This window comes from Prionailurus bengalensis, chromosome X, assembly GCF_016509475.1.
Source record: "Prionailurus bengalensis isolate Pbe53 chromosome X, Fcat_Pben_1.1_paternal_pri, whole genome shotgun sequence".
NCBI classification, from domain to species: domain Eukaryota; kingdom Metazoa; phylum Chordata; class Mammalia; order Carnivora; family Felidae; genus Prionailurus; species Prionailurus bengalensis.
This window is the reverse complement of record NC_057361.1, coordinates 71,241,417-71,255,032: the sequence shown is the minus strand read 5'-3', so window position 1 is coordinate 71,255,032 and position 13,616 is coordinate 71,241,417. Positions and strand designations below refer to the sequence as shown.

General features: G+C 35.4%; 1 protein-coding gene across 2 annotated transcripts in view; it reads right to left on the bottom strand.

Moving 5' to 3' along the window:
• Nucleotides 1-13,616, bottom strand: part of APOOL (apolipoprotein O like) — a 102,895-nt gene that overhangs the window by 11,671 nt on the left and 77,608 nt on the right. For both annotated transcript variants that reach the window (XM_043571259.1, XM_043571258.1), the window contains 3 exons: nt 6,802-6,893; nt 3,702-3,815; nt 3,375-3,492 (listed from right to left, as the gene is read on the bottom strand). In XM_043571259.1, coding sequence (XP_043427194.1) covers nt 3,375-3,492; nt 3,702-3,815; nt 6,802-6,893 — 324 coding nt within the window. The remainder of the gene's footprint in view (nt 1-3,374; nt 3,493-3,701; nt 3,816-6,801; nt 6,894-13,616) is intronic.

Sequence of the window (13,616 nt, the reverse complement as noted above, 5' to 3'; positions counted from 1 at the left end):
TAAAAAAAAAAAAACTTTTAAAAAAGACTGAAGCAGGAGAAAGAGAAATTATGGAATCAATACCATTTACAACTGAACCATAAACAATAAGATACTTAGGAATAAACCTAACCAGAGGTGAAAGACCTTTACTCAGAAAACTATAAACACTGATGAAACAAATTGAAGAGGACTCCAAGAAATGGAAAGACACTCCATGCCATGGATCAGAAGAACAAATATTCTTAAAATATCTACGTAAAGCAATCTACACATTTAATGCAATCCCTATCAAAATACCACCAGCACTTTTCACAAAGCTAGAACAAACAGTTCTAAAATTTCTATGGAACCACAAAAGACCCCAAAGTGCCAAAGCAACCTTGAAAACGAAAAGCAAAGTTGTAGGCATTACAATTCCTGACTTTAAGTTACATTACAACACTGTAGTGATCAAAACAGTATGGTACTGGCACAAAAATAGACACATTGATAAAAAATGAACAGAATAGAAAACACAGAAGTGAACTGACAACTGTATGGTCAATTAAACTTTGACAAAGCAGCAAAGAATATCCAATGGGAAAAGAATGTCTCTTCAACAAATGGTGTTGGGAAAATTGGACAGCCACATACAAAACAATGAAACTGGACCACTTTCTTACATCATACACAAAAAATAAATTCAAAATGGATTAAAAGACCTAAATGTTAGACCTGAAACCATCAAAATCCTGGGGGAGAACACAGGCAATAACTTCAACATTGCCTGTAGCAACTTCTTTCTAGATATGTCTCCCGAGGCAGCGGAAACAAAGTAAAAAAAATAAACTATAGGGACTATATCAAAATAAAAGCTTCTGCACAGCAAAGGAAACAATCAACAAAACCAAAAGGCCATGTATGGAATGGGAGACGATATTTGCAAATGACATATCTGAAAACGGGTTAGTATACAAAATATTTAAAGAGTTTAAAATGCAATGCCCCAAAATCTAATAATCCAATAAAAACTAGGCAGAAGACATGAATATACATTTTTCCAAAGAAGACATAGAGATGGCCGACACATGAAAAGATGGTAAACTTCACTGATTATTAGGGAAATGTAAATCAAGACTACAATAAGATATTACCTCACACCTGTCAGAATGGCTAAATTCAACAACACAAGAAACAATAGGTGTTGGCAAGGATGTGGAGAAAAGGGAACCTTCTTACACTCTTGGTAGGAATGCAAACTGGGTCAGCAACTCTGGAAAACAGTATAGAGGTTCTTCAAAAAGTTAAAAATAGAATTACCCTATGATTCAGCAATTGTGCTAGTGGGTATTTATCCAAAGGATACAAAAACACTAATTCAAAGCGATACATGCACCCCTATGTTTCTAGCAGCATTATTTACAATAGCCAAGATATGGAAGCAGCCCATGTGTCCATTGATGGATGAATGGAGAAAGATGTGGTGTATGTGTGCATACAATGGGAGTATTATTTAGCCATGAGAAAGAATGAAATCTTGCAATTTGCAACAACATGGATAAAAAGTATAATGCTAAGCAAAATAAGTCAATCAGAGAAAGACAAATACCATATGATTTCACTCATATGTAGAAGTTAAGAAACAAGTATCATATGATTTCAATATATAGAAATTGAAAACAAAACAAATAACCAAGAGAAAAAAGAAGAGAGAGAAAGAGGGACACGCCAACTAACAGACTTTTAACTACTGAGAACAAACTGATGGTTACCAAAGGGGAGCTAGGTGGGGGGGATGCATGAATAGTTTATGGGGATTAAGGAGCACACTTGTGATGAGCATAAGGTGTTGTATAGAAGTGTTGAATCAATATATTGTACACCTGACACTAATACAGTGTTTGTTAACTATACTAAAATTGAAATTAAATAATAACAAAAATAAATACTGTAAATCATCAGATTGGAATTGAGAGGTGACATAATAAAACAGTAAAACTCTTATCAGGCTTGTTACTCAGTGACAGCTTTTATAAAGATTAACATAGAGAAGACAGTTGAAATCAGAGACTAAACTCTGGTTTTAAATGAGATAATCTATACACAATAGAAAGAGTTTGGACTTTGGTGTTAGGAAGATCCAGGCTATAAATACAACTCTACTACTCATAAGCTATAGGATTTTGGAGAAGTTACTTAAGCTTCCTAAGTCTGAATATGTTCATCATGAAATGGTCATAATTACATGTACACAAGAGTTTTTTGTTTTGTTTTGCTTTTGGGTGAGAATAACATATTATATTTATAGCTCTTTACACCACAGTAGGTGATCAGTATATGGCACATATTATCATTACTTCCTACTTCCTTATCTCTGAGTTGGTCCTGCTTCCTTTGTAATAAAACAATGAGCATTCACATTGTACAGAGAGACAATCCTGTGCAACCCAGGAAGTAGTGAGTTTATGTGAATACACCCCTCAAATGGTACTAAACACTCTGTTGCCTTTTTAATGATTGCAATAAAACCATGGTAGTATCTGCCTAGAAAGTATAATTATCACTATGTGGCCCTACAAAGTATTAATTGCCAGCATCTAATATTAAAACGTTCTTAGTATTATAATTGGTGTTATTTCACTATTTCATGCTGAATGTTTTCCTGGTATCTAAACTAAATAAAAGTGATGGTGGAAACTAAGAATGACAAGGGTATACAACATAAGAAATGGAAAGCTAATATTTCTTTTATGTAGATTTGACTCATAGTCTATAAATTGGAATCTTCTACATTAGGTGCATATGTAATTAGGAGGCACATTTTCCTCCACCTCACCACAAAGCTCACATTTATAGAGTGATTTAAATGCTTCACTCATCCAACCCACCAGTGCTACTCTATATTCCCATATGCAAAGATTGGTATTATGAACTATGTGGCAATTAGAGTCCCAAGTACCCAAGTATCTCATTATCTAAAAAGATATATAGACTACTATGTTATAGGAAACATATATATAGGACTACATATATATATGACTATGTCATATATGTATATATGTAGTCATAGGACTACATATATACATATATATATAGGACTACATATATATATATATATGTATGTAGTTCTATATATATATATATATATATATATATATATGTGTGTGTGTGTGTGTGTGTGTGTGTGTGTATGTAGTCCTATATATATATATATATATATGTATGTAGTCCTATATATATATATATATATATATATATGTATGTAGTCCTATATATAGGACTACTATGTTTTTCCTGTTATAGGAAAAAACATTTATGAAGAAAGCACAAAAATAAGTTCAAACTACTACTAACAATACTATAAAATTATTTAAGAAAAGAAGGAAAACAAAATTGAATTATTTCCAACAAACCTGAGGTAGATTCCGATTCTGTCTTTGTTTCAAAGATGAGTTCTGTTGACAAAGGCACTGAAAATTTCAGGTTGTGAGTTGTTTTTGCAGATATTTCTATTTCACCAGAGTTTTCTATCTGTTTAACAAAAAGATTTTTCCTTCATAAGTAAATCATATTGCTAAAACAATAAAACATACTACAAATGTACAGCATGCAATGATATTATGTTTCTTCATCTCCTTTCATTCTACCCTTGAACTTTGTCCAGGACTCCCATTATAAGCCAATCTCCACCCCAACCAAGAAAATTCAATGTCTACCTTTTTGATTCATTTAAACTGTACCTTAGTTCTTTCTTTAGGTTTAGGGAGTGACTCTTTTTTGTTGTTTTTTGTCCACAATGATTTAACTGCTTCATAAATTTGCTGGCTTATAGTATATGCCTTTTTCCCAGTTACCTAATTAAAACAAGAAGTGAGTCAAATAAGTTATATTTTTAAAAGGTAAAATAACAAGTATTAAAAAAATTATGTCAGGTATTTTATGTGAACACTCAGGACAGAATCAATATCACAGATTTAAATCTCTAGATCATACAACACAAAGCCCCATTTTCTAAATCTTACATGAAAAATTATTTGCTTCATGTAAAAATCTAAAAAATGTATAGTTACTACATCACCAAGAGTGAATCCTAATGTAAACTGTGGACTTTGGGTGATATGTGTCAATGTAGGCTTATCAACTGCAAAAAATGTACCACTCTAGTGGGGTATGCTGATAATGGAAGACACCAAGCATGTGTGGGAACAGGGTGTGTATAGGAAATCTCTTACCTCCCCCTTAATTTTGTTATGAACCTAAAACTGCTCTTAGAAAAATACTTAAAAATGTATAGTTTGCATTCACACTGTAACATGTGAATTTAAAACTATGTCTTTTTAATAGAAGCAGGAAAGATAGTTTTGAGATAATAAACAGTTGACTGAGAAAATAAGATTTTAAGATGCTATGAAATTAGTGTTTTTGTTCAAATGTTTATGGTGCTTTCTCCTGTCATAAATAAAAAGCACTAATGTATTTCTCCAGAGAATAATACTCTTCTGGTAGAAACATAAAGTTAAAAATGAACTACAAACACACTGAAGAAAAGGCTGCTGATACTTTCCTTCATATCTTTTTCCCTTTAAAAATCTTCTGATTCCTTCTTTCTATTGTTTCCCCACCCTTTTGTTCCTTATGGTTAAAGTAATTTCAATAGCTATTGATTTTTAAAGATTTAAAGAGGTTTTGGGAGATTTCCAGGATTACACTTTATATAAACATAAACTTATAAAACTTTTTAGAACTGTGACTTTCTTGCTTAGATTTTTTTTTTGCTAAGTATTACCTACACTTAAGAAAAATAAATCAATCAACTTATATAAAGAAAATCCTCTTCCTCCCCCCAATGTAACATTTGTTCACAGCTGTGTGCATATTCTTCCTGAGTTTTTCCTCTTATATGTGCATTAGATACAAACACAATTTTAAGACAAATGGAATGTTGAGACGTATAGATAGATCTACCAAAAAAGATGAGGGAGATTTATATGCACCGACATGGGTTTCCATGATGAAACACTGCAGTGAAGAGATGAGAGAACAGATATACACTACAATCTCAATTATGTTTTATTTATTTATTTAATTAATTTTTTTAATATGAAATGTATTGTTAAATTGGTTTCCATACAACACCCAGTGCTCATCCCAACAGGTGCCCTCCTCAATGTCCATCACCCACCCTCCCCTCCTGCCAACCCCCATCAACCCTCAGATTGTTCTCAGTTTTTAAAAGTCTCTTATGGTTTGGCTCCCTCCCTCTCTAACTTTTTTTTTTCTTCCCCTCCCCCATGGTCTCCTGTTAAGTTTCTCAGGATCCACCTAAGAGTGAAAACATATGGTATCTGTCTTTCTCTGTATGACTTATTTCACTTAGCAGAACACTCTCCAGTTCCATCCACGTTGCTACAAAAGGCCCTATTTCATTCTTTCTTATTGCCACGTAGTATTCCATTGTGTATATAAACCACAATTTCTGTATCCATTCATCAGTTGATGGACATTTAGGCTCTTTCCATAATTTGGCTATTGTTGAGGGTGCTGCTATAAACATTGGGGTACAAGTGCCCTTATACATCAGCACTTCTGTATCCCTTAGGTAATTTCTAGTAGTGCTATTGCTGGGTCATAGCGTAGATCTATTTTTAATTTTTTGAGGAACCTCCACACTGTTTTCCAGAGTATAGCTTGATCACATAACAAACTACAAAGGGCACTATATCTTTGTCATTCCTAAAATACTGAGTAGACAGTTTCACCTAAATCAATAATTAAAGAAATGTAGTAACAAGAACACAAGTACAGAAAGTCCTTCTGGCAACACTACACACTACTTCAAGTGCAAGGGGGAAATGTTAAATGTTGCTAATTGAAAGAAACAAAAGAAGAAAAAACTTCATAACCCAAAACTCTCCTTCTGAATCTAAATATGTATTAAAAGTAAAATACTGACACAAACTGTTCAAATCATTGAGAGAATGTTTGGATTTGTAGGTAAGCTGAAAAGAAAATGACAAAGCATCTGTAATATGGACTCAGGGCAAGTGTTACTTAATTCCAGGTGGTATCAAAATTGAGTTTGTGTATATAATTTTTTTTTTTTTACCTTCAGAAGCCTGTTATCTATCAATTCACTGTTCCTTGCATCATGTTAATCTGATGAACTGACAGCAGCCAGCAGGTATAATTTTCTAATTAAAAATTGAATTTCACAGAGCCCAACAACAGAGCAGTATTTCTCCCCATAAATTATAATTCAGAATTCACTGTATCTGGACTTAATCCCAAAGTGGCATTTATATTGTTGAATTATATTTAAACAAATTCATCCTATTTATTTGTGAGACTAAATAATTAGGAATAGCATTTACCATGCTCAAATGTGAATGTGATTTTGCCAAGATAAGAGTTGATACTAACCATATTTCTCTGAAAATTGAATGTTGCAGATACTTATGACATTTAAATACTGTCACATTAAGAGTTTAAACAAATACTGAAATGTAGGTATCACTTAAGAAGAAATACCATATGACTTCACTCATATGAGGACTTTTAGATATAAAACAGATGATCATAAGGGGAAGGGAAGCAAAAATAATGTAAAAAAAGGGAGGGGGACAAAACATAAAAGACTCTTAAATATAGAGAACAAACAGAGGGTTGCTGGAGGGGTTGTGGGAGCGGGAATGGTCTCAATGGGTAAGGAGCATTAAGGAATCTACTCCTGAAATCAATGCTGCACTATATGCTAACTACCTTGGATATAAATTAAACAATAAAAAAATAAAACAACAAGCCAAAAAAAAAAAAAAAAGGAAAAAAGAAAAAAGAACTTACCTTTGCAATTATTATTGACTGAACTGGGTAGCAAACAGTTGCTCCTAAAGTGGCCAGTCCCAAGGGATAAGCAATTTTCTTAAACCTGGAACCTATGAATTTCAAATAAACTGTTATACTCCAAACAGATGCTAGCAGAGACTTGATGCTTTTATAACTTTAATATTCTCTTTGTTCCCCTTTAAGTCATTATCCTATGTTAATTTACTCTTTAGATAATTATATCAATTAAATGGTAGCTAAAATACCCTTAAGGATCACAAATCAAATAAAACTTCTTAGTTGTCATGCCCAAGTTTAGAAAAGTGTTCTCAATTTAAAATTGTTAATTAACTACACATAGGGGGTTAATGATTTTCTTCTTTTTAAAAACTAGGTATTTTTTTCATATCCCAAGAAACCCAAAGTTGTAAACACATTTGTTTCAAGTATCTCATAAAGCATGATAATATGGAGAATTGAACAACTATCATGCTTGTGACACCATGTTAAAGTGAAATGGGCTCTCTTTACATATCCTGTTTTGATTATGTCCTTAAGATGAAAGATGCAACTAACTAATCAGCTAAGGACTTTGAACTCATTTCAAAAAAGTTCCTAATCTAAGCATCCAGGAGACATTTTCAAACTTTTTTTAACAGCAAAATCCTTTAAAATATCTTCAAAATACAATCTCACTACGAACTTCTATATAAAACTTACAAAGTTGAAGCTACTCTGGTTAGCCTGGGGGAGGGAAGCTTAGTGTTAAGCCCTACCTGCATGCTCTTCCCTTATCTCCCTAACAACTGTAAACACTTTCAAGGAACCCTAAATTCTGTAGAATAGTTTGAAACCCACCACTCTAAACCATAGCTTAGTTCCAACAGACAATTGGTTCAAAACAATACGTATCTTAAATGCTTGAATGGGTACCTTGGACTCTTTAAATATGATTTGGGCAATTAGATGATGGGATTTCTAATTGGGTAAGTACTTTTATTCTCTGAAACAGCTCTTACAACCCTTACTTTAAAAATGAAACAGCTTATTTGGCATATCAGTAAAGACTAAAGAAAAAAATAACTGGCAGTGTTTGCAAATAAAAACGAGCTATTTTTGCATCTGGCTCACCTAATAGTAAGAAAGCCTTCTACAGTCATGTCTACAAGACTGAGCTAGGGAAGGGCTGCTGGGTGGCTCAGTTAAGGGTCCAACTCTTGATTTTAGCTCAGGTCACGATCTCACAGTTCATGAGACTGAGCCCTACATCGGGCTCTGCGCTGACAGCATGGAGCCTTCTTGAGATTCTCTCTCTCCCTCTCTGACTCTGCCCCTCCCCTGCTCACTCTCTCTCTCAAAATAAATAAATAAGCTTAAAAAAATAAGATTGAGGTTGGGAAAGGTGGGTAAGTAGGCTACTTCAACCTCTAATTTAGCTTTCTTTTGGTTTTAAACTGTTTTGTCTGATAATGTGAAAGAGGGTCTAGATCTGTTAAAACATATCTTAAGTTAGAAGAAAATCTGTCTTAACTTGCTCCTTTACTCTCGTCCTGCTCACTATTATTCTAATATCCATAGTTTGGTTTTTGATTTTACTGACCTAACATCTCTTAATGCAGGTTTCTTTGACTTAGCCAAATCCCCCTAATTATGCTGCTCCTAACCTTGGAAAGTGACATTTTTTCCTTGATGTATCATTTTAAACATTAAAAAAACTTCTCTTTACTTGATAAGAAAGGCCAGTCTACCAGAACATAAATTTCATTTGAATTAAATAGCCCTACTCCAATAAGTAGGAAAGGCTCTAGACACAGCCACTAAACAAGTTATGTACTATGAAATCACTGAGTGATTTTCCTTCTCTGGACTTCTATCTGTAGCTAATGGGATTAGACTAATCAACAGCTTTCATACATTTTTTGACCATGTCTCATATTAAAGAATAAATTTTACATTATGAGCTATGACCTATCTTTTTTTTTTTCTTAAAGTAGGCTCCAGGCCCAGCATCGAGCCCAACATGGGGCTTGAACTCATAACCCTGAGGTCAAGACCCGAGTTGAGAACAAGAGTTGGGACACTTAACTGACTGAGCCACTCAGACTCCCTGACCTATGACCTATCTTACACACACACACACACACACACATACACTCCATGGAAACAAAAATTTCACAATATTTACCATACTAAGTACAGAACCCTGATATTTGCTGTTCTCCCCTAATTTTTTAATAAAATGTCTCTTGAGATTCACTATGTTTATTTCACTAATAATAGGTTGAGATCTGCAATTTGTAAAACATTGGGTTAGATTATTCTAGTTCTGACATTTAGCAACAATGTGAATGACCTAAGGAACATATTCTTTTGCAAGTGGATTATGAGTTTCATACTGAGAATCAAGTAGTATGTTTTTCTTTGAGTTTTACTGCTATATAGAGTGATCTGAGTTTTCAATTTTTTTTCCTAATAAATAATTTATAATATGTATCCAAGCAAAAGCTGCTCAACAGCGTTAGAATTAAAAATGAGATAACAGGAACCATTAATATTAGCTATAAGGGAGAGTGTTAGGTCTACTGAGATGTGATATATGGGCTAAAGTTAGAATGCTGGAATGTTCTTTCAATTCACAAACGTTTTGTATCTGATTAGGTATACTTGAGACTACCTTTTTTTTTTAGAGAGAGAGACAGCACAAATGGTAGAAGGAAAGAGAGAGAGCATCTCAAGCAGGCTCCATGTCCATTGCAGAGCCCAACACGGGGCTCAATCTCACAACCTTGAGATCATAACCTGAGCCAAAATGAAAAGTCAGACACTTAACTGACTGAGCCACCCAGGCACCATGAGTTGAGACTACTTTAGGGACCAAAGTTGGGCAAACCAACCATAAGGTGTCTGATATTAGATTTCAGACTGGTTCAGAGCTGTGACTTCAAACCACATGTAATTTAGTATGGGGAAAATCACTGGCAAATGAGTTGTGGAGGTACATAAATGGAAGGTGACCAAAATGGCTATTGACCAGAGAACCATAATAGCTTAGTCGGGGCTTGCATGAGGAGGAAAAGCAGTAATGCCTACTTAGAGGAATTTCCATACCCAAAGGTTAAAGATGGGAAAATATGAAATTCACCATATGCTTATGAAAGGTAGTTATTTAATAAGGTGCAGAAAAGAGTTAACATAGTATCTTGAGACTGCCATTGTTAGAAAGGTCTGCTCGCAAAGCTGGCCCTTCACTGGCATCTGGGGACTTGAAAATATTCTCTGAATGATAAGAATGATGCATTGTGCCTAAACTGCTTGTTGAAATAATATGGTTTATGCTGAAAAACTACTTTCCTTCTGGGAGTCTGGAATTCTGGACATACTAGAGAGATAGTGCTTATGTGATCAGCCACTAGTAATAACCTTGACTGCTCATTCTCTACTGAGCTTCCTTGGCTGACAACATCTAACACATATTGTCACAATTCATTAGTTGAAGAATTAAGTACATCTTATATGACTCCACAGGGAGAAGATTCCTGGAAGGTTGTTCCTGGTTTCTTACAAGCTTTGCCCCATGTGTCTTTTCCCTCTGCTTACTTTACTTTATAACTTCTCACTGTAATAAAGCCTATTATTACAGACTGAGTCCTCTAAGTCTTCCTACTTATTCATCAAACCCATGGGTGGTCTTGGGGACCCTCGATAAAAGTGGTAGAGTGAGAAGGAATGGCAAGGTTGACAGAGACACATGGTAAAAAGAGGGACAAAAGATATTAAGCATATCAAGCCTCATGTGCTGAATGAGAGTGATGAGTTGTCTAGTTTCACAAACTCCATTCTGAGGTGGCTGATGTCAGTTCTAGCAACCTTGCTCAGGATGAGAAGATAAAAGAAAAAAATATTTTTCTGGTACCAGCATCTCTGTCTCCAAAACTTAATATAGCCCCCAGAATATGGATAGTTATGACAAAGCAGAGAAAACAAGTTTGAGTGGTTTGTATACATTTTTACATTAACATAAAATTCCCAAGGTCTTTTTTTGTTTAATAGCCAGAGACTCTAAATTTTTTTTGTAGAAAGTGAGTAGAGGATGATGGTGGTAAGAGGACTTTAGGCTCACCTCATCCCAGAAACACAACTAGAGAACTATCAAATCATCCTAGATAAACCAGAAATAGATATGAAGACTGGCAGAACAACCTCTACAATTAAAAGGAGAGAAGAGGCCAAATCAAAGAAGGTAGGAAGTGCAGAGGTGTGGTTTAGGGGAGCAACGGATCCTAGCTGCTGCAGAAAAGAGGGAGCCATGGTATAGAGAAGGGCGAGACAGAGGGAAACACACAGGGAAATGGAAAAAGAGACTTCGCCAAAGCCATTGGCTTGGAGATTGAGAAGTGCTAATTTTTTGAGTTTCTGCAACCTGTAGGACTTAAAACATGGAGTTTTATAAGTCAGTGGACTTGGCTGTGATACAGCAAGGCAGGCACTGCCCTGCTCCTGGAGAGAAGGGGGGCAAATAACCTAGGGGCAGAAAGTGTGGAAACAGTGATAGGAAGTGCACCTGGGGCACACAGTGGGGAGCTTGTTTGCTCTTAATGGAGTGCATCCTTGAGAGGCAACATTCACAAAGATACTACTCTGGGAACAAAAGAGCTGTCTGGCACCATTTCCCTTTCCTGCCCCTCAGCACAAACACAGAGCTACTGACAGGAAGTAGTGAAGTGCCAACACTGCCTGCCTAACTTATATACACCAAGCCCTACCCTCTGCATTCTGGTAAGACTGTCCTTCTCAGTCACACTTGCCTCATTCTCACCATGGTGGGACCCTCACCCAGAAGACCAGCATAAAACCCTACCAACACCATATCTACCAACAAGAGAGTTCTACAGGGCTTCAGTTCTGGTGTAGGTGGTGCTAGGTCTCATTTCACAAGCAGACCAGAGCACACCTAATTTAAACTCACCATATTCAGGCCAGGGACGGAAACTGCCCATAGCAGACAAAGACAGCCTTTGTAGATGACTGGCCGGAAGGATACAGCAGCCAAAACACAACAGCAGAGTGTATGTAGCACATACCAGAGACACCCCCTGAAGGGCCAGGTCCTGGGTACTACAGCACCTCTTCTTCATAAAGCCACTTCTCAGGAGCAGGAGATGTGACTGGCTTTTCTAACACAGAGATAAAGGTAGAGACTTAGACAAAATGCAAAGATGGAGTAATTGATCCCAAATGCAAGAACGAGATAGGGCAAGGGCCAGAGATCTAAGAGAAACAGATGTCAGCAACATGTCTGATGGAGAATTTAAATCAATGATCATAAGGAGACTCATGGGCTTGAGATAAGAATAGAACACATAGGTAAGAGCCTTATCACAGAGATAAGAGAGTTAAAAAGGAACCAACTGGAGACAAACAGTTCAATAAAAGAGACAAGAAACAGGCTTGATGCAATGAACAAGAGGCTGGAAGAAGTAGAGGAACGAATTATTGACCTGGAAGACGAAATAATGGAAATTAATGAAGTTAAACAAAAGAGAGAAAGAATAATTATGGAACACGAAAATATACTTAAGGAACTTAGTGACTCCATCAAATGTATAACATTTGTACTATATGAATACCAAAAAATGACAAGAGAGAAAAGGGGACAGAAAATTTCTTTGAAGAAATAATAGCTTAAAACTTACCTAATCTGGGAAAGGAAGCATACATCCAGATCCAGGAACAGAGAACTCCCATCAAAATTGACAAAAGCAGGCCAATACCAAGACTTATTGTAATTAAATTTGTGAAATATGGTGATAAGGAAAAGAATCTTAAAAGCAGCAAGGCAAAAGAAGTTCTTAACTTATCAGGAAAAACTCACAAGGCTAGCTGGAGATTTTTCAAAGAAACTTTGCAAGCCAAAAGGGAATAACATAACATATTCAAAGTACTGAATGGGAAAAATCTGTATCCAAAAACACTCTATCCAGCAAGGTTATCACTCAGAATAGAAGGAGAGATAAAAAGTCTCCCACACAAACAAAAACTAAAGGAGTTAATGACCACTAAACCAGCCCTGCAAGAAATAGTAAAGGGGACTCTTTGAAATAGTAAAGGAGGCCAAAAGTGACAAAGGCAAGAAAGGATAAGAGAAAATCTACAGAAACAAGGGCAAAACAAGTAATAAAATGGCAATAAATACATATCTATCAATAATTACTTTGAATGTAAATGGAATAAACACTCCAATCAAAAGACATAGGGTATCAGAATGGATTAGAAAAGAAGACCCATCTATCTGCTGCCTACAACAGTCTCACCTTAGACCTAAAGACATGTGCAGATTGAAAATGAGTAGATGGAGAAAACTTTGCCATGCAAAAGGATGCCAAAAGAAAGCCAGAGTAGCAACATTTATATTGGACAAAAGAGACTTTAAAACAAAGACTGTAAAAAGAGACAAGGAAAGATACTATATGATAATAAATGCACAATCCAACAAGGAGATATAATAATTGCAAATTATGCACTCAACATGGAAGCAACCAAATATACAAAGTAGTAACATAAAAGAATTGACTATAACATGATAATATTAGGTAGGGGCTTTGATACCCCAATTACATCAATGGACAAATCATCTAAACAGAAAAACAATAAGGAAACAATGACTGTGAATGACAGAGATGGACTTGACAGATATATTCAGAATATTCCATCCTAAAGCAACAGAATACACTGTTTTCAAGTGCACATGGGACACTGTCCAGAATAGATCACGTTAGGTTACTAAACAGGCCTCAAGAATATCAAAAAGACTGATACCATTCCATGCACCTCTT